The 19,845-nt window shown below is 56.8% G+C and overlaps 4 protein-coding genes across 5 annotated transcripts; 2 read left to right on the plus strand and 2 right to left on the minus strand.

The window, feature by feature from the left end:
* Positions 1-120: 120 nt before the first annotated feature.
* Positions 121-3,594, minus strand: C13H1orf232 (chromosome 13 C1orf232 homolog). The gene is made up of 4 exons (XM_058552058.1): positions 3,495-3,594; positions 2,095-2,178; positions 1,886-1,983; positions 121-415 (listed from the first exon to the last, which is right to left on the minus strand). The coding sequence occupies exons 1-4, from the start codon at positions 3,576-3,578 to the stop codon at positions 121-123; spliced, it is 561 nt and encodes a 186-aa protein (XP_058408041.1). The 5' UTR covers positions 3,579-3,594.
* Positions 3,595-4,990: 1,396 nt separating this feature from the next.
* Positions 4,991-6,192, plus strand: ZNF593 (zinc finger protein 593). The gene is made up of 3 exons (XM_058552059.1): positions 4,991-5,248; positions 5,481-5,543; positions 5,638-6,192. Exons 1-3 carry the CDS (start codon positions 5,049-5,051, stop codon positions 5,777-5,779), a joined length of 405 nt encoding a protein of 134 aa, XP_058408042.1. The 5' UTR covers positions 4,991-5,048; the 3' UTR covers positions 5,780-6,192.
* Positions 6,193-6,228: 36 nt separating this feature from the next.
* On the minus strand, positions 6,229-6,711 carry ZNF593OS (ZNF593 opposite strand). The gene is made up of 2 exons (XM_058551940.1): positions 6,667-6,711; positions 6,229-6,387 (listed from the first exon to the last, which is right to left on the minus strand). The coding sequence occupies exons 1-2, from the start codon at positions 6,709-6,711 to the stop codon at positions 6,241-6,243; spliced, it is 192 nt and encodes a 63-aa protein (XP_058407923.1). The 3' UTR covers positions 6,229-6,240.
* Positions 6,712-9,965: 3,254 nt separating this feature from the next.
* CNKSR1 (connector enhancer of kinase suppressor of Ras 1) lies at positions 9,966-19,616 on the plus strand. 2 transcript variants are annotated; one of them, XM_058553300.1, is made up of 21 exons: positions 9,966-10,049; positions 12,313-12,470; positions 12,576-12,757; positions 13,368-13,452; positions 13,855-13,896; positions 13,977-14,081; positions 14,649-14,708; positions 14,822-14,890; positions 15,215-15,316; positions 15,398-15,468; positions 15,543-15,640; positions 15,766-15,872; positions 15,949-15,979; positions 16,373-16,545; positions 17,442-17,515; positions 17,633-17,704; positions 17,969-18,042; positions 18,158-18,249; positions 18,331-18,430; positions 18,505-18,686; positions 18,936-19,616. In XM_058553300.1, exons 1-21 carry the CDS (start codon positions 9,998-10,000, stop codon positions 19,203-19,205), a joined length of 2,199 nt encoding a protein of 732 aa, XP_058409283.1. In that variant the 5' UTR covers positions 9,966-9,997; the 3' UTR covers positions 19,206-19,616. The 2 variants fall into 2 exon arrangements, with proteins under 2 accessions (XP_058409283.1, XP_058409284.1); XM_058553301.1 differs by having other exon boundaries at positions 18,188-18,249.
* Positions 19,617-19,845: the final 229 nt, after the last annotated feature.

A 19,845-nucleotide genomic window follows, 5' to 3' on the forward strand; every position in this document is an offset into this window, starting at 1 on the left:
GTTACCCACCCAAAAGCAGCCTTCCCCGCTGTCCGGACAAAAGCACGCGGTCACACGGGGTGTGGGGCCAGGCTTTTTATGGGGGGAGGAGAGGGGCGGGCACCCAGTTCGGCTGTCGGGCTAGTCGCCCTTGGGCGCAGCCTTCACCCTCATCTCGGCCAGTTTGTGGGTGAGGAAGCGCCACTTGAAGCCGGCCACAGCGTCGGCCTCCCGCGGCTGCGGGGGCTCGGCGGCCTCCTCCGCGGCCTCGTCCCCGGCTTCGGGGTCCGGCTCCGGGGTGGGTTCGGCGCCGCGCAGCATGGACGCCGCCGCCGCCTGCTGCTGCCACCTGCTGGCGAACGCGTCCCAAAAGCCGGGCCCGCGAGGCGCCTCCGCCGCCGCGGCCGCCTGCGAGAGGGGCCGCGCCGCCAGCGGGCTGCGGGAGAGTGGCGAGGTCAGGGGCCGGCCGAGAAGCCCCCGGAGAGGATGAAGGAGAGGAGGCGGGGTCAAGGGACCAGCAGTAGGGCCCGGGGAGTCAGGAAGAGGTCAGGTGACCGGAGGGGCCCCGGAGACTGGGGGCAGGGCAGGGCCTGGAGGCAAGGCGAGGGCTCTGAGGCACTGGGAAAGGGGGCTGGGGTGGGACAGGGTCAGGGGATTAGGTGAGGGGTCTGGGAAGAGGCGGCTGGGATCAGGATCCCTGGAGAGAGAGCGGGGGTCAGGGAAGGGACTCAGGGAGAGGGATGAGGCCAGAGGGAAGCCAGAGGCGCCAGGTCGGGGAAGGTGGGGGAGGAGCCCTGAGAGAGAGGCGGGGCCCAAGGATGCGTGGGAGGCCAGTGGGACCCGGGTGCCGGCAGACCCGGAGAGGGTGCGGGGTCAGGCTCTGGAGGCGGGGGTCCGGGAAGCCAAGCCTGGGGCGCTAGGGAAAGAGGCGGGTGCGGACAGGGGTCAGGTTCTGGGATGGACGACAAGGGAGACCAGGAAAATGAGGCAACACTGGGAAGAACGGTGGAGCGACCTTGAGGAAAGGAGAAAGGCCTAGATCCGAGGCTTAGGAGAGAGGGGGACTGGGGAGGAAGCAGGAAGATGTGGGGTGATGGGCAATCAAGGAGCGGCGAGGAGGCTTGAGGTGGGAGCCTCAGGTCTGAGGAACAGTGCGAGAGCTGGGAGGGAGCGGGGATGGGCGCCGGGAAAGAGAAAGGAAACCCTGGGGAGGAGCTGGTTGGGTCAGGGGGGCCCTCGGGGAGAAAGGAATAGGGGCGTGTCAAAAGTGGGATGTAACTGGGCTGGAGGAAAGGGCAGAGATGGAGTGTGCGCCAGAGATTGACTTAGGAGGAAGACTGAGGCCCTGGGTCCCACCCCCTAATCCCCCAGCATCAAAGACCTTCTAAGACAGTGGTTCCTACACTAGTGTGCCTTGGGTCTTCAGAGCATTTGCTGAAAATGTGGATCCCAGGTCTCAGCCACACCTGCTGAATCAGAAGCTTTGAAGGAGAGTCTGGAAATCTGTGTTTGTCACAAGCTCCCTGGGAGGATGAGGATTTAAACCAATATTTGGGAACCACTGATCTGGACTACCCTCTGTTCCAGACACCTAAAAGTTCTCCTCTTGGTTCCCTGGTTCCCTGATTCTAAGGAGATGACCCCTCCCTCGTGGATGGAGGGAGAGAGCCCATAATACCTTCTAGCACCTCAATCCCAACAGCTGGTAAATTCCTCCTGAGATCTAACCTAATCTCCCAGATATGCTGATTTGGCCTCTTTCCTGCTAAGAGAAACAGAAACAGCCGGGGGCTGGCCCTCCCCAACCCACCATGGTCAGAAAGACAGACAAATAGACCAGATGGAAAGGACATGAGAGAAGGAGGACCCAGGCCCATCCCAGAACCCTCCCCCTACACACACATACTGGTCAGCACAGGGCTCCGGTGGCAGCAGTTTGTCCTCATCTTCTTTGTTAAACAGAGATGACATTGTCAACCAACCTTTCACCCCGACGCCCTGAACCTGGGAGGGAGAGGCTGGGAGTCAGAGAGGAGCCCCAGCACCACCTCCCAGTACTCCACAGCTGCCTCTGCCATGCTCCCCTGGGCTAGGGTGGAAGAAGGGAGAACTTACCCGGCGAGCCAGCTGTGACATGGGACTGAAGGCCTCTTCAGTGGGTCCTGCTGTCTCAGACTCCACTAACGCTGGGTTCTCCCTCTGGGACACAAAACCCCCACCCAGCATGAGAGAGACCCCAGAGGAATGGGACCCCGCTCCCCCACTGCTAGCCTGGCACCCCAAACCCCAGAGAACTAAACACGCATCTATCTAGTCCCCTCACACTCTCCACAAATGCATACAGGTACTCCTCTACACAAAGCTGCCAGTCACCTACATTACCTGTATAGTAAATCCCTGCTGATGCCCTTGAGCACACACACCTGCCCGCCCACAGACGCCTCCATACACCCCAAAAACATGTGGACAAGGGCATGCACGCTGATGCAGACACACACTTGTACATGAGCATGCCTCCACATGGCTACTGCTCTTCACCTGTACATAGATGTACATACTATGAGGCACCTACACAAGGACACATACCATTCACACCTGTGCACTTATACAACTGCAGACAGCTGCACAGAGGCCCACCCACAGCACACAAAACCTCTCCACCCATCCATAGACACCAAGACACAGATGTACACACACCCAAACACACACACCATACAAACATAACAGCTGCAAATGCCTGCACAAAGGCACGTGGGCATAGACTTCTGCCCAAAATGTACACACCTGAAAATACCCATACCCAGTTCACACCTGCACATATACCTTCACTGGATTCCACACAGACGCCAATCCTAATACTGACCCACAAGTACTTCTACACAAGCCCAGCCCTGACACCAAACTGTCTAGACATACACTTATTCACATACACACACACACCACAGAATGACTTCCTGCTCCTACCACATCTATTTGCACAACTGCCACTTATCGCAGCCTCTAGACCTAAGACTGTTTCAGAGCCTTTTCAATTCTTTTAATATCAGGACAGACATGGTCCAAGGATGGCTCTGATCTGATGCTGCTACAGTGACGCTCAGAGTACAAGTGCCACGTCCCCTACCTCCAGCACAAGGGGGCTCACTTCCTCTCAAGGCAAGGTATCCCACTTCTGCTCAGCTCCACCCATTGCAAAGTTGTGTCGAGCTGAGTGTACCCTATGTGGCTACTGCCCACTGGTCCTAGAAGGATCTCTTCCACGTGGCAGCTCTTGAGATCTTTGGAGACAGTAACCACTCCTCTGGTGCCCTCAAGTCTACTTTTCTTCCTCAGTTTTCTTGAATGTCCTGGCTTTCTGACACTGCCCCATGACATTTGTCATCCCCAAATGTGCCAATTGGTTCTGCACAAATGTGCCTCTCTCTCTCTGAGCCTGTCCCTTGCCCTTCTTAGTACCTTTCTCTCCTGCTGCCCCTCTGCCTAGGCCCCACCCAACAAGCATGGTTGGTACCCACCTCCTCTGCCAGGTCCTCCTCAGATTCCCCACTCAGGGTCTGTAGCACTTTGGACTTGTAAGTTTTCCAGAAGGCCTGGTTCATGGCTGCAGGGGAAACGGGCCTGGCACACAGGCATGGGAAGGCGGTGGCTCAGTGGGCACCCAGTGGTCTGGCTCCAGGAACTTGGTGAGGCCAAGAGCTTGTTCCAGGATCGGGTGACTTCATTAAAGATGTACCAGCCTCCCCAGCTGGCACAGTGCCCTGCAAGTGAACCTGATCCAGAGGAGTCTGGGGTGTGGGTGGGACAGAACAGGCTTCTGCTGCCTCAGCCCCTTGTCACATTAGCCAAAAATAACAAAGACATCTCTTTCCACAGAGGTCTCCTTCCTGGGCCTAGGAGTACTTGAAGTTGATCTCTTGGAATGGCTCCAGAAAAATCCTCTTCTATTCACAAAGTCCATTTACAAAGTCCTTGTGACTGGAGCCATACCAGCTTGCCCTCAGCAGGGCCCCACCCTATGTCCCCACGGAGCCTCTGTGAACTGGAGTGGGAGGGTCCCAAGGCCCCCAGTGGGCGCCCTGGGCTTACATTTCACTGCTTTGTCAGGGCAGGAAACTGATTCCTCTCCCCAGGGATGCACTGCCTGCCTCCTTGTTTCCTGGCAATAGATTCCAACAAGCTGGAGCCCCTGAATTATTGCTGAGCTCCCCTGGTCAGCCTGGAAGGCTCGAGGCTCCGGTAAATGGGGAAAGGCTGTCTGGCTCTCTCCCCACTCTGAGCACACAACACTTAGGCTGGATCTCTGCCTTTGCTGCCAGCCCACGCCTCGGAGCCCAGAGCTCAGAGAAAGAGGGCAAAGATGGGAGGTCCTTCTCTCAGCATTTCCTCTTCTTGTGAGAGGAGCTGACCCCTCTTCAGCCTGGCAGGATGCCTGTGCACTGTGATCTCTGGGGAGGAACACACCCTCCTCACGGATTTGGCTGGGGTTGCAGGGAGGATGGAGACCCGAGGGAATGACTAGGGAGCGGGGAGAAGTGGTGAGGGCTTTGTCAGGGAGTGGAGGTATCTTGGGAAGCTGTGTGGGGGACCGGGATCCCAAACGTATTCACTCTTATTCATTTATTAATTTATTCACATCACAGACATTTCTCAGTGCCTCCCAGAGATGCTTAAAGCATGCCCCCTCTACTGTGGAGTCCAAGATCTGGGAACCAGGAAGCGGTGACAGGGTCAGAGGATGGCGCTGAGATAGGTCGGACCACGCAGGGCGGGCAGGGCAGCGGAACCTGCCGGAATACCCCCAGGCCGGCACCACCCGGCCGCTTCCCCAGCGACGGCCTCACGTCCACGGGTGAGGACGCCTGGTCTGGCCCAGCCCGAAACCCCAACACTGACGTCAATGGCCGCCTGGGGGCGCTCAAGGCGCGGCCTGCTAGAGTGACGTCATCAGAGGCGGTCTGCAGAGCCGGCTTCGGCCCCGGGCGTCGCATGACGTCACTGAGAAGTCCGGAAGTGCCCACACGTGTGCTTGTAACTCGGCTCTGGGTGCCCTGGCCCCGCTGCCACCAGCCATGGGTCGCTCCCGCCGGACGGGCGCGCACCGAGCGCACTCCCTGGCCCGCCAGATGAAGGCGAAGCGGCGGCGGCCGGACCTGGATGAGATTCACCGCGAGCTGCGGCCCCAGGTTTCCGCACGGCCCCGGCCAGACCCCGGCGCCGAACCCGACCCCGACCTGCCAGGGGGCGGCCTGCATCGCTGTCTGGCCTGCGCGTGAGTCCCGGCCAGACCTGGCCTGAGGGGGAGAAGGGTCTGCGGTAAAGGCAGGGGTTGTGAGGTGGCGGCCCCGGGGCGCGCCGGGTCTCCTCTCCGGGGACCCGTGGGTCTGCGGGCCTGCCATCCCTTCAGACCCGGAGCCTGGTGTCAGGGAACGAGCTAGGGTCAGGGAGCTAGGCGTACCTGAGAGGCATCACCTCTCACTCTCCTCTTACCGCCATCCCTACAGGAGGTACTTCATCGATTCCACCACCCTGAAGACCCACTTCCGATCCAAAGACCACAAGAAAAGGTATGAAGGAGTAAGGAGAGGATTGACAGATGGGTGCCAGGCAGACAGGGCTCACATCTGGTCAGCTCCCAACTCCTATTCTTCTTTCTCCCAGGCTAAAGCAGCTGAGCGTGGAGCCCTACAGTCAGGAAGAGGCCGAGAGGGCAGCGGGTATGGGCTCCTATGTGCCCCCCCAGCGGCTGGCAGTACCCACAGAAGTGTCCACAGAGGTCCCTGAGATGGACACATCTACCTGACATGGCCTGAGGATGCAAGGCAGAGGAGCTTCCCATGGACAGTGGTGCAAACGCTAGGCTGGAGAGACTGTGCCAACCTATTTTGGCCCTGGGTTTGGGAAGTGGATGGCCTATTCTGGGTGCCCTCCCCCCGCCCAATAAAGGAATTGAATAAAGGGAGCTTGCCTCTGACTCTAACCTCCAGGCCACTCCCCCAAACTCCTGCCCTGTAAGGGTTTCTTTACTACTCCTGTGTCCAGGGACCAGGGTGTCTATTCCTCACTTGGTCCAGCTTTGGAACCTGCATCCTTGCCCTCCCTCAGGGGTCCTGGCATCTGAGCTGGAGGCCCCAGACAGAGCCCACGTGTGGGGCGGGATCGGGTTTATACCGTCCTGCTTTCACTGAGGGCAGATTGACCCCCAGCGAAGAAGTAGGCTCCCGAGATTGCAGCCCCCTCTGAGTCACCTACCCCCAGGGCCAGTCATGGGGCCTGTGGCGGCCGCTGCTGCCCCACCATCTTCCAGACGGCATAGCAGGAGCCGCCCAGCCCGAGGACAGCCAGCAGTGTAGCCACAACCCCAGCCACTGGACTCCGGGGCTCTGCCTTTAGCTTCCCGGCTACCTGCATCTGGGGGTGCAAGGAGAGTTGCGTCTGAGGGGTCAGTTGAGACTTCTGGGAAGGTGGGGGGGTGTGAAGGGGCTGAGAAAGTACAGCTGGGTGAAAGAGATGCGGATGCCATTGCTGCCCCAGGGAGATTCCACCCCAATCCTCTCGCTTCATTGCCCATCTGGGCCTTGGCTGCTCAGGCGGCAGGGAACGTGACAGCCTGGCTTTTGGGGTATCAACCCAGCCGTGGTAGGGGGATGAAGGAGTCGGTGCCAGAAGCCATCAGTTGGGAGTACTTACCTGTAGCACCCGGAAGTAGCCAGGGGTCAAGCGTCGAAATCGCATGGTGGATGTCGCTAGTCTCCCTGGCGGCCTGTGGGGTGGAAGCAGGAATGAGGACCAGTGGTGTTCATGGTACCAAGTAATGGAAATCAGGGCATAGAGGTTCTTGACCTCTCTTCTGCCCTCAGAGGATGCTCACCAGCGTCTGCCCTCTTAGGTCTGGCAGGGGGCGGGGCAGCTGGACCTTTAAATCTGTCCCTCCCCCCTGCCCATCTGCCCGCCCTGCCAGCCTTAGGAGCAGCTGTCAGGAGAGATCAGCATCAGGCCTGAGCAGCACCTCCCCCACCCACTGGGGAGGCCAGGCTGGGTAGGCAGGAGAGGGCCTGCCTGGCAGGGCTCAGGAGTCTCAGGCCTGGACCAGGTACTGGGAGGGTCTCCCCAGCCCTGGTCCCGGCCACATCCCTACCTCAGATGACTGGATGTTACCAATCAGCTCCCTGCAAAGGAGGGGGAGGTGCCTTATTAAACCCCCTCCAAACAGCAGTATGCCTTTTTCACTTGGTTTGTTACATCAACCACCCCTGCCTTGGGGGAGGGCACATTTCACCCCTTTCCACAAAAGTGAAGTTCCTGCAGGGACTTCCCTACTCTCAGTTTGGGGACTATAATAAAAAGAAATCTGCATATACTGATTAAGAAGGCTGTCCATGGTGTGCTAAAAAATAATAGCTGACTGTGCTGGGCACTGTTCTAAGCACTTTACATGTATTATTTCATTTGGTATTGATTAGCTCATAAAAATGAAAAAAAAAAGCATATTTGGGGAATAGTATGTAGAGTATGCATATTTAGAAAAGGACGAAACACCCAGAAAACAACAGTGGCGCCCACTGGGGTATGGAACAAGGATATGCTGGGAAAAGGGCATGCCCTCCTTTCACTTAATGACCTATTGTTACCTTTGAAATTTTTATAGCAAATATGTAGAAAGAACTTTTAGAAACTCATAAAACTACCTTTAAAATAGAAGCCGCCATTTACTGTGTCCGTAACTGCCTAGCCCTGCCGGGTGCAGGGGGCACAGAGTAAAGGCACTGCTGTGGCTCTTAGGCCCCCATCCTTTTAAGGGAGTACCTGAGCACAAGTGGTGAGTTCTGGTCTGTTTCTCCTCTACAGGCTTGTGAGTTCAGGGAGGACCGGTGCTGGCTGGCTTCTCACCTCTGTATCTTGTGCCCGCTCAGGGTAGTTGTTTGATGAAATCAGGATGGTGGAGATAGATCTGTTTATTGGGCTTCCCCAGAGTGTCACAGGAAGGCCGTGGTAGGAAGAGGCAAAAACGTTAAAGGAGGCCGCAGCACGGAGGAGTGTCGGAGGGACACACACAGTGCAGGGTATGAGGACGTGAGGCGAAGGATGAAGCCAGAGAGGTGAGGGCCATGTTACAAGTTTGGAGCCTACTGTTCACAAACGAGGGGCAAGGCCTGCAGGGCCTGCAGGGACCTGGCCAGCTGGAGCCCCCCCCGTTTGAAGGAAGCAACCTACGGTCTGCACTTGTGTTTGATGCCGCGTGTGAAGGTGGGATGGGGGTCAGCAGAGCTGGCCAAGTTCCAGAGAACTCAGTTTGTATGTGAAGTTATTAAATGCTGACAATTAAAACACATGCAATACACGGGCCATCTGTGGGCCACATTCAGACTGTGGGTGTCTGGGTTACAGGCAAGATCATGAAGGCTGAGTGTTGGGAGCTGGTAGAGATTCTGAATTAGGTGACCCAATCAGAGGGACAGGCTCTGGGAAAGCCTGACAGGCCCCTCCTCACATAATTAAGGCAATAATAACTCAGATCTACCCCGTGTTACAGACTTCAGAATGCTTAAAGGACCTCCTCACAGCACTAAGGTCTAGGTGTTCCTCTTTTAGAGAGGAAGAAACAGGTTCAGAGAGATGTAGGGGTTGGGCTCAGTCACACAGCAAGTGGAACTGATTCTGTCGGATTCCAGAGTCCTGGGACTCCCCTGGCCTGAGATGATGATGATGACAAAGATAACTGCAAACATTTAGTATGTTTCAGACATCGTTCTAAGAGGAAGGCTCTTAACCTGGGCCTCAGAATTCAGGGGGCCCATAAACTTGGATGGGAGAACATATATATATATTTATTTTTACTAACTTCTAACCAAAATTTACTATTTCCGTCTATATGGATTGAAGTGTTAGCAGTATCTGTGGCTTTGTCATCAATAGGAGTCACAGATATTTTTATATCAAACTGTGGTTATTGCAAGTATCTCAAAATATTTATGCTCATAACTATTTCAAAATCGTGATGGTTGTTAACCCACCACTAAATTGCACTCTGTCTCAGACACTTCTGCGATTTAGCTGCCGTTGATCCGGCACCTCTGTGCCCAGTAGAGGGTCAGTGACCAAATGGTGAATCTGCCTGTTCTCACACCAGTGACCCAGGCTTCTCCATTACTCCTGCATTCCCTTTCTTTAGCTGTTTGCTGATCACTGTGTGAGAGGAGGTGAGTCAAAGACCACCCCACAGTTTAATGTTCTTATTCAAGCTGCATGACAATACACTGATGTCGTTAGAAAAGGAAAATTTAACTTTAACTTGCCAGTCTTGTTATTTAATGCTAATAAACACATATTACTATATCATAAATTTAATAATAATTATCATCATTGTAATCTTCAGCATTGTGATTTTATGCTTTTAAAAGCACTATTCTGAGAAAGGGTCCATAGGTTTCACCAGACTGCCAGAAGGGGCCATGGTGCAAAAAACGGAGCTAAAAACCCCTGTTCTAAAGGTTTTAGAGCTATAGACTTGGGTGCTCTGCACAGCAGCCCATTTTACTGACAAGGTAACTGATGCACGATGGGTAGGGTTAGCCCCTGCTGACGCAGCTAACAAGCTGCCCAGCTGGGATTTGCACCCAGGGTTCTGGGCACCCTAACCTCTGGGCTTTGCTGCTGCACTGCTCACCTTTGGGCCCCTTTTGGAGGAGCCTGAAGGTCAGGGTCTGGCTCTGCGATTTGAGGCCAGTTTGGGGCGGGATGCCAGGCTGGCTCTGAGGTCGCCTGGGTCACACACCACTGGCACCGCCCTCAGAGTCAGGCCGCCCAACTGCCTAGGATGCCTGAAGGGCGGGGCAGGAGGCGGACTGGCGTTGGGCCAATGGCTGTCGCTGCGCCTCACCTGGCCAGCCACATGGGCCCAGGTATGCTGGCGGCTCCGCCCAGGGCCCAGCCCAGCCCCTCCCAGGCCTAGGCTCCGGGAGCGGAAATTCCTGCGCCGGCAGGACGGAGCGGGCGTCGATCCAAGCGGCCGGCCGCGGCTATGGAGCCTGTAGCGAGCTGGACCCCAGGGAAGGTGGCAGCTTGGCTGAGAGGTGAGTGGGGCTGGGGCAGAGCTGGGCTTGAGGGGTACTGGGACCGGGAGAGGAAAAGGAAAAAGAACTTGCCGCGTCCGTCAATTGGTTGTCAGTCAACAAATATTTGTAAGTGTCTGTCATGTACCTGGTATAATGCTAGGCAGAAAAATAGATGAGATGACTGCGGGAGGCCCGAGGACCCAGAAGGGGTCTCCCATCGCCCCAGCATTCCAAGAGGCTGCCAGAGGCGATGCGGAGGCAGTGGTTGTGTAATGAAAACACGGGGGGAGGGGCGGCCCTGGCGGGGCCCACGCCCACTTTATCTCTTTCATCTTCCCTCCGCCCTAGGGCGCAGTGGGCTGTTATTAAACCCATTTTTCAGAAGCAGAAACTGGCGCACTGAGCCAAGAAGTGATTTGCTCAGGCTGCGGAGTAGGGCTGGTCCTGGTGTCTTTTCCCTTCTCCCCATCCTGAGGCTCTCAGTGAGAGAAGCAGAAGCTCCAGCCAGACTGAAGGGGTTGGCAAGGCCCTACCCTAGGGGCCTCCAGGGGAGATACCCCCCCCCCCCTCGCGCCTAGATGGACGGGAAAGGCCCAGACTGCCGACAGACTCAGAGAAGGCAGGACATGCAGCTGGGAGGGGGAGGTGAGTCAGGACATCCCTCCTGGAGAGGAGCTAGAGTGGAGGGGCAGCGGGAGTACACTGCCCCAGGCTCAGGGTGACTGGCCCTGGTAAAAGCAGGGATTCAGGGCTGGAGTCAGACTCCCAGACTGGGTTCCAGGCCCAGCCCCTCCACTCCCCAGCTCTGTGACCATAGGTCTCAGTTTCCCCATCAATAAAATGAGAAAGGCAACTCTGATCTCTTGAGGTGGACAAAATGAGACATTGGTGACAAGTGCCAGCATGTGTAGCTCAGTGTCGGGGTCTGCTCGGAGGGATGCAGCACAGCATATTCACCGTGCGTGGGAAGGGAGGTGCTCGAGGGCAGTAGCCGTGGAGTAACAGATTCATGAACTCCTAGTCCGGTTCTCTTAATGTCACACAGGGAATGAGGGAGAGCTACTGATCACACGCATACCCCAGTGAAGGAACCTGGAATGGGAGGAATTTCTTCAGAGTGAGCAAGCTAACTATTAACCTCTATTTGTATCAGTTTTCCCTTCTGTAAAATGGGGATAACGATAGTCTCTCCCTCCTAGATTCGGTGAGGATCAAACGTGTTAATATGTATGAAGCCCTTAAAATGTTGCCTAACACATAGTAAGCATTCAATAGATATTTTTCTTATTTTTGGGTGTCTCCCTTGTGCCAGGCGTGGGCTGGAATTAGAGATGAAGTTATTTCAGACCCAGTCCTTGGAGAGCTCATGATCAAGTGGGAGAGGCCAGTGCTCAAGTGCAGGGGTTTGTAGAGGCACAGGGGGCAGTGGGAGCAAGAGAGGCCCCCCACCCAGACTGGGAAGGCTTCCTGGAGGGAGTTAGATGAAAAAGGGAGTAAAGGAGCTGGAAGAGCAGTCCAGGCAGAAGGAATAGCACATGTGAGGACCCTGAGGCAAAAGGGCATTCCAGGAGCTGCAGGGAGTTAGTGCTCTGGATCTGAAGTGCTGAGTTTGGGGGCTGGGCCAAGAGATGAGACTGGAGAGGCAGGCGGAGGCCTGATCATACAGGGCCTTACAGCTGATGGTCAAGAGTGGCAGTAATCATATGGTGGCTGTTACTGTCTACCATGAACCAGGGAATGGGCCAAGTGCTTGACATGTATCATGTCATTTAATACACACATGATTAGAAGGTAGGTGCATTTATTATCCCTATTTTAGGTGAGGAAACTGAGGCACAATTAAGTAACTTGCTCAAGTCCTAGCACTCTGGTCTCCCTGACCGCAAAGCCCCATGCTTTTATCCCCTAAATCAGTAGTTCTCAGACTTGAGCAAGCATCAGAGTGCCTGGAGGATTTGTTAAAACAAACTGCTAGGCCCTTCCCCCAAGTTCTGATTCAGCAGGTGTGCGGTGGGGCCGAGAAGTTGTATTTCTAACAAGTTCTCCAGGGAGGTGGCTGCTTCTGCTGTCCTGGGCACCATCTTTTGAGAGCTACTGCCCTATACTCTCCTACTTCTCGACTCAGTAGCCTCATCTGTGTAATGGGCAGAACGCAGCCCAGGTCTCAGGGTTGTCATTAGGAATAGATGGGAGGGAAAAGGACTTTGCAAGAGTGAAGAACTGGCCGAAAAGGCCATGACATGCCCTGGCTGCCCCTATGCTACCCCCGCTCTCCCTCCAGGCCTCGATGATTCCCTGCAGGACTATTGCTTTGAGGACTGGGAGCTGCCTGGCAAGTACCTGCTCCAGCTCTGTCCCCGCAGCCTTGAGGCCCTGACTGTGCGGCCTCTAGGCCACCAGGAGCTCATCCTGGAAGGGGTGGAGCAGCTCCAGGCCCTGGTGAGTGAATGGAAGCCACACTGGCTGCAGCTTCCACCCACCTGGGGGTTGCCGATGGGGGGCTGGCCACTGCCAGTGAGGTGACCTGCCCCCTTTCTGGCACAGAGCTCTGGGCTACAGACAGAGAACCTGCAGAGCCTGACAGAGAGGCTCCTGGAGGGGACCCATGCCTTCCAGAGCTTAGTCCAAGGCCATCTGGGGGGCTGTGCCGAGGCCCCTGCCGATGTCCTCAGTGCAGCTGTGGACCTGGTGCATGAGGCCCGTACTCTCCTCTTCTGGCTCAGCAGGTACCTCGGGCTCCTCCCAGGGTCTGGGTGACTGGGGAGGGGACCCTTCTCATCCTTGGCCTCCTCCAGGGCCTGGGAGAGAAAAAGAGAGCTTGACTCTTGTTCAGATATGGCAGAGCAGGGCAAAGAGGGTAGTTGGTCTGTGCGGTTGCACTGGGATGCCTGGCTTCCCACCCCGCCCCTAGCGTGCAATCCTAGCAGTCATATCAACAACACTACATGGAGAGCTTCTCCATCCCTTCACTGGCTGCTGCTTGTCCCACAGGTCCCAGCTCACATGTTACCTCCTCAGGGAAGCCTTCCCTGTTATATACTCTCAGAGCTCCCTACACTTCACAGCAGTTGAAATTAAATCATTATTGATGTAGTTGTGTGTTTAAGGTCTGTCTCCTCAGTGCTTAGAACAGAGCCTGGCTTGTATTAGGTGCTTGACAAATAAGTCCTGTGCTAAGCTCTGTAGGGGGATCAGTCATCTCCTTTAGCCCAAACCAAAACCCATCAGAGCAGGTATTATCCCCAAGTGTCAAATGAGTAGTTGGCTCCGAGTGGTTCTGTGACTTGACTGTTAAGCACAGTCCCCTAACCACTGCTTTGTCCTTCCCCCTGCCAGGTACCTCTTCTCCCACTTAAATGACTTCTCGGCCTGCCAGGAGATTGGGGAGTTGTGCGGGGAGCTGGGCCAAGCCTTGCAGGAGGTAGGAGAACCAGGGGCCAGGCTTGGCCCAGGCCGCAGAGACCAAGCCAAGCTAGAGCTTTTTATAAGCTGTGAATCAGCACAGGATCGGGTGTGAGGGCAGGAAGAGGCGAGGGCAGGAAGAGAGGCGGCCCAGCCACTGGGTAGAGGGCAATGGGGACATGGGGTCTCCTGGTTCGCAGGGGAGCTAGGAAATTTGACTCTCAGGAGGGAGTGGAGCAGGGGAGGGCATGTGTGGTCACTTCTGGGGGCCTGGTGTCAGGGGGATGAGACCTCGGGGCCAAACTCTGAGGCCATGTAGTTCTGGGAAGGGGGCCAGGGTACAGGGAATCCCACCCTGCCCTCGGCAGAAGGTAATGCCTGGTACTCAGGGTAGGCCCCTGCTCTCTCACTGTGCTTCCAGGACTGTCCAGCCGCTGAGAAGGAGAGCAGAGTCCTGAGGATTGTGAGTCTGGGGGTGAGCAGGGAGTGGGGATGGGGGTTGGGATGGGGCTGCGGCTAGACATCCTGCTCCCCCTCCCCCAGTGCAGCCACGTGGTTGGAATCTGCCACAACATCCTGAGCTACAGCCCCAGGGAGCTGCTGGAGCAGAGGGCGGTGCTAGAGCGCGTGCAGCTGGATGATCCTTTGGTGAGCCCTGACCTCTCATCTTTCACCTCTGACCCTCTGGCAGCCTTGCCTGGGCCCTGAAATCTGGTTCTAGGATCCCACAGAATCCGGTACTATTATGACTGGAAAGCCTTTTTTGTACAGATGTTAAAGGCCCAGAGGACTTTCCTAGGGTCCCACCGTCCCAGGGCTGCAGCTGGTGTGGTCTCAGGTGACACATTCCAGCCCTGGGACACAGGCCTGGCAGGTTAAGGGAGAAGGGAGGGGACACAAACTTTTCTGCTTTAATCTTTGACCAGTTGGGAAAACCAGAGCCCCCAGCCCTGCGCCTGGCCCGCTCCTGTCCCTGCTTATCCCTTCAGTTGCTGAAAATCTCATACCTCAGAAGTCAGCAACGCCAGCTTCCCTCCAGCCCTTATCAGAGAGGAGTGGCAAGCCCAAAGTCACACAGCAAGTTGGGCAATGCCATTTTGGGGCCAGCTCTTTTCCCAGTTCTGGCCACCCAAGAATCCTGGTGCCCAGCAGGGGTCCTGCCCACTGGTGCTGCTGCCCCCACACCCTTAGTGACTGCAGCCTCTGCCTTGGCAGGGCCTGGAAATCCACACCACCACCAACTGCCTGCACTTCGTGTCCCGAGTGGGCACCCAGGTGAGAGCCCCACACCCTTTTCAGCCACCTACCCCCAAGACCCTCTTGCCTGGCAGCCAAGCCAGCTTCAGGCCCTCGGAGGCACAGCCTCTGAGCCCCACTCCCCATACCAGGTCCCCACTGACTCCCAGCTGCAGATCCTGCCTGGAGACGAGATTGTCCAGATCAATGAGCAGGTGGTGGTGAGTGAGGAGGAGAGGGACATGGAGGGAGTGAAGGGGGTACTGAGTAGAACCCAGGGCTGGTGGGTAGGGAGGGCCCCTTGGAGAGACCAGGTTGTGGGAGCTGCCTTCCATGAGATGGGCCACCTCACACAAGTTGGAGCAGCCTTGGTAGAGCCAAGGTGGAGGGACTCATGGAGGCTTCCTGGAGGAGGAGGAGGAGGTGAGGCGGAGCAGGAGGCTCAGAGAGGACTCCGCGGGCGAGGGCTGTCAGGTTGCTTCCGAGCCTCCTGCCCAGCTTGATCCAGCCCAGCCTCCCTGCCCTGCCCACCTCCCTGTCCCTAGGTGGGCTGGTCCCATAAGAACGTGGTGAGGGAGCTGTTGCAGAAGTCAGCCGGGGTCAGCTTAGTGCTGAAGAAGGTCCCAGTGCCGGAGACCCCCCCACAGGTACTGCCCCCCGACCCTGCCCCAGCCTGCTTTCAGACCCCTGTTGTCAGCTCCACCACCCTGTTTCTGGTTGTTCCCCAGACCCCGCCTCAGGCCCTGGGCTCCCCACAGCTGAGGATCCCATCGCTGGCTCTGGCCCCACTGTCTCCCAGGTAACAGGCTCTGCACTGGGTGCATCTGGGCAGGGGAGCCATGGGCTCATCTCATGTCCCTCTGCTCTCCCCAGAGCCCCATCTGAAGACGTCTTTGCCTTCCACCTGACCTCAAACCCAAGTCCTGGACCCAGCCCTCCCTCGACAGGCAGTTTCAAAGCCCCACCAGGTGGTAGGTGCCCCGGGCAAGGCATGTGGGGTGCCTGGCTCTGACCCCTGTACTCTGACCCCCCCATCCCACCACTGGGTCTGGGGCTGGGCTCATGGACCCTCCTCTCTCTCCTCTCTCCCTAACAGACTCTTCCTCCCTTGACCCTGAGCCCCTGCCCATCCCCCCTACACCCCCAGTCACACTCCCAGCAGGGGTCACAGAGACTCAGGAGCCCCCAGAAGACCCTGACAAGGTAAGCGCAGGGGCTCAGCAAGGAGGGGTGTGTGGCTCTGGACCCAGACCTTCTCTAACCCCTATGGTCCTTTCAGAGTCCTGTCCCTGGTCGGAAGAAATCGAAAGGTATGAGATGCATCTGACTGATGGGGTCCCCTAATATGAGGAGCTCTTTACAGTGCTGGACAAGGACCCCCCCCCCCCAACTCCCACTTCATACACAGCCTCTCCTGGAAACGGCTCTGTTTCTGGGGTAAGACAGATCTGTGCTCCCAGCCTGGGCCTCTCACCAGCTCTGTGACTTTGGGCAAACGGCTCATCCTCTGATCTTCTGTGTCCTTGTCTCTAAAATGGAAGAGTCTTCCCCACCTCAGAGATGACACTTGTAGCATTCCGAGCACAAAGTATGAGTTCAGAAACACCAGCTTGGGTATGCTCGTGGGGGGCAAGAGAGTGGGTTTGGGGGTCTGGGATGCCTTGCCAGCCCCTCACCAACCGGGCCATGCTGTGCTGCTGCAGGTGTGGCCACGCGGCTGAGCCGCCGGCGGGTGTCATGCCGGGAGCTGGGCCAGCCGGACTGCGATGGCTGGCTCCTGCTGCGCAAGGTGGCTGGTGGCTTCATGGGCCCGCGCTGGCGCCGCTGCTGGTTTGTGCTCAAGGGACACACGCTGTACTGGTACCGCCAGCCCCAGGTGAGACCCCCATACGCACACACAGGTAAGCAAGTGAGTGGGAGCCACGGTTATTCTCCCTCTTCCACCATCCACTCCCATCTGTGATCACAGGCAGGCCACAGACCCTCCTGAGCCCCAGTGTTCCCATCTGTAAAATGAGGACACTCTGGAGAGAAATGAGCTAAAATGTGTGTAAAAGCAGTCTGGAAAATGTATCACAGGCGGTGTAGAGAGAATCACTTTTATTCAGCCCACCACTCCTTCCTCTTCTGTTATTCTGTCCATCCTAGTGATGGGTTATTTGTTCAATTGTTTATTCATTCAACAAACATTCGGGTGCCTACTGTGTACCCAGCTTTGGGGTGGGCACTGGGGACACTGGGAAGACTTGAACAGTTCCTGCTACTCCAGGCTGGTAGGGGAGAGGATGAATATACACTCCCGGACAGCGTGGGGAACACATGCTATGGCGAAGGAAAAGCCCAAGGGGTGGGTGGGAGCCCAGCAGAGGTGACCAGTCCAGCCTGAGGAGTCGAGAAGCCTTCCGAGAAATCAGTGGCTTGGGGTTAGTCAGGTGGAAAGGGGAAAGAAGACCAGGAAGGGGGAACAGCGTTAGCAAAGCTCAGTGGTGAGAAGCAGCTTCATCTGTGTCTATGGACTGAACAAACACACAAGCAGGCTCCTCTTTTGTGGCTATTTCTCTGGATATCTTTGGCTCCCCTTTCCTGGCTCAAAGGCACTCCTCCGTCACATCCCCTGCCCGCACCCCAGATTCCTGCCTTGAGCTCTGGGCACTGAGAGATTTGTGGTTAGAGAGCCCAGGAGATGCCCTCTTTCCGCCCCTGCCCTCAGGAGCCTGACTGGGCCTCGAGGGTGTCGGGGCCTCATGCTGACCCACACTGTGATTCCCGCAGGATGAGAAGGCTGAGGGCCTCATCAACGTCTCCAACTACAGTCTGGAAAGTGGACAGGATCAGAAGAAGAAATAGTTAAGTCCTGGGGTGTGGCAGGCTAGGGTATGGGGAGAGAAAGGGAGAGGTAAGGTGACAGGAGGGGCTAGCTGGGGGCAGCAGGTGGCTGAGCGAGGCCCTCTGCTCCCTGGCAGCGTGTTCCAGCTTACCCATGACGTGTACAAACCCTTTGTCTTCGCTGCTGATACCCTGGGTGATCTGAGCATGTGAGTGCCACCCCCTCACCCCCAACTCCCACGTGAGTACTTGCGAGCCTGGTCAGGAGCCTGGATTCAAATCCAAGCTCTCTGATAGTGGTTGGTCAAGACACTCACTTCTCTAAGCCTCAGTTTCATCATCTGTGAAATGAGCTAATAAGAGTTCCTACCTGTCAGAGTTACTCTGAGGATTAAATTAAAAAATGATATAGGTGGAAAGCCCCTCTCATACAGTAGATGGGAACTCCCTGAGACCCACTTGCCCTTCCGCAGGTGGGTGCGCCATCTCATTACCTGCATTTCCAAGTACCAGTCTCCAGGCCGGGCCCCCCTACCCCGAGAGGAAGGTGGGTGTCTCACAGCGGGGGGTCTCACCTGAGCCTCTGCCTTTCCTGGGTTGGGGTCTGGGAACTCAAATGCCCTAGCCCACTCCTTGGCCTCCCCAAACCCTGTGAAGCTTAGTGGGTTCCCCAACTGCTGCTGTCACCCCAGACTGCTACAGTGAGACAGAAGCAGAAGACCCTGACGACGAGATTGGGTCCCGCTCAGCCTCGGTGAGTAGGGGACGGGCGGGGGTGAGTAGCAGGGCATGGAGCTCAGACTGATACCCTCTTCTCCTTCCGCCCTGCCTGCAGCCCAGCCTGGCCCATGCTTGCAGTTCACTGCATGGAGACACATCACCTGCAGCCACCCCCACGCAGGGCAGCCCCCGGACCTCCTTCGGCTCTCCAATAGGTGCTGTGCTGGGATTGGGCGCCGAGATGGAGGGCTGGGGTGGCACACCCTCATTCTGCTCCCTTCTCCCACAGACAACAGTGAAGGGGCACTGGAAGGAATGGTGCGGGGGCTGAGGCAGGGTGGCTTGTCCCTTCTTGGCCGGCCACAGCCCTTCACTCATGAACAATGGCGGAGCTCTTTCATGCGGCGCAACCGAGACCCCCAGCTCAATGAGCGAGTGCACCGGGTGCGGGCGCTACAGAGCACACTCAAGGTCAGCTGGGCTCTGGGTATGGCGAGGGGCTGGGCTCTGGGCTTTTGGCTCTGGTTCCTGGCCCTCAGCTCTGAGGTCAGCTGTGGACTGGGCCCAGTTCTAGGTTCCTAGAGCCAGGCTCTGGATCTGAGAATCAGAGCTAGACTGGGCCAGGTGCTGGGTTCTAGGCACTGGACTCCAGAGTTAGCTCTGGGCTCAGGCTCCGCCCCTCCCCGCGTGATCATGACCCCTTAGCCCCTACTCTTACAGGCAAAGCTGCAGGAGCTGCAGGCCCTGGAGGAAGTGCTAGGTGACCCCGAGCTGACTGCGGAGAAGTTCCGACAGTGGAAAGAGCAGAACCAGGAGCTCTACTCAGAAGGCCTGGGGGCCTGGGGAGTGTTGACAGCTGAGGGGAGCTCCCCAGTCCAGACCTCTGACTCCAGAGAACAGTCTTCCCCCACTCTGCCCTCTGACCCTGAGGAGCACTCCCATGTCTGCCCCCTGACTCCAGAGAGCAACCTCCAACCTCCTGACCTCTGACCCTGGCCAGTATCCTGATCTCCAGCCCTGAGGACCACCTCAACCCCCAGCCTCTGACATGTCTAGGACAGAGCATCCCTAGCTTCTGCTCAAGGTTGGAAGTAGTACTGGTCCATGGTCTCACCCCAAACTGACTCCCACTGCCTGAGCTTCCACCATTTCCGCTCCTTTCTCCCCTGGAGGGGGTGAAGTGAAGCGAGCTGTGTGCCATCCTCTCTTCCCTTGCCAACGAAGGAGCAGGAGGCTGGGCTGAAAGAAACTCTCTCCCCGTCCTCTGACCTTTGGGGGCACAGGCCTGCCCCCATCAGTCCCTGGGCACTTCTGCCTTCACCGAACCAGTCTGTACAGGCCTTCTTCACTTTACACAAGAGACACTTGTCAACCAAATAAAGTCAATTTCTCTAACATGAATCTACGCGTGCCTTTTACTTCCATATTAGAATCAGGAATCTGCTCCCCAGAGGGTACTGACTTCCATATTAGAATCAGGAATCTGCTCCCCAGAGGGGACCGGGATGAAAAGTTGTCAGGGGAGTGAAGGCTCTCAGTAACTAGCCCACTGTGCGGCCCACTGACCTGGGCTCTGTTCCTGAAGCTCTGTGCCTGCCAGGATGGTGGATGCTGATCCATGGCTAGTGAG

The sequence above is a fragment of the Diceros bicornis genome, chromosome 13, assembly GCF_020826845.1.
Source record: "Diceros bicornis minor isolate mBicDic1 chromosome 13, mDicBic1.mat.cur, whole genome shotgun sequence".
NCBI lineage: Eukaryota > Metazoa > Chordata > Mammalia > Perissodactyla > Rhinocerotidae > Diceros > Diceros bicornis.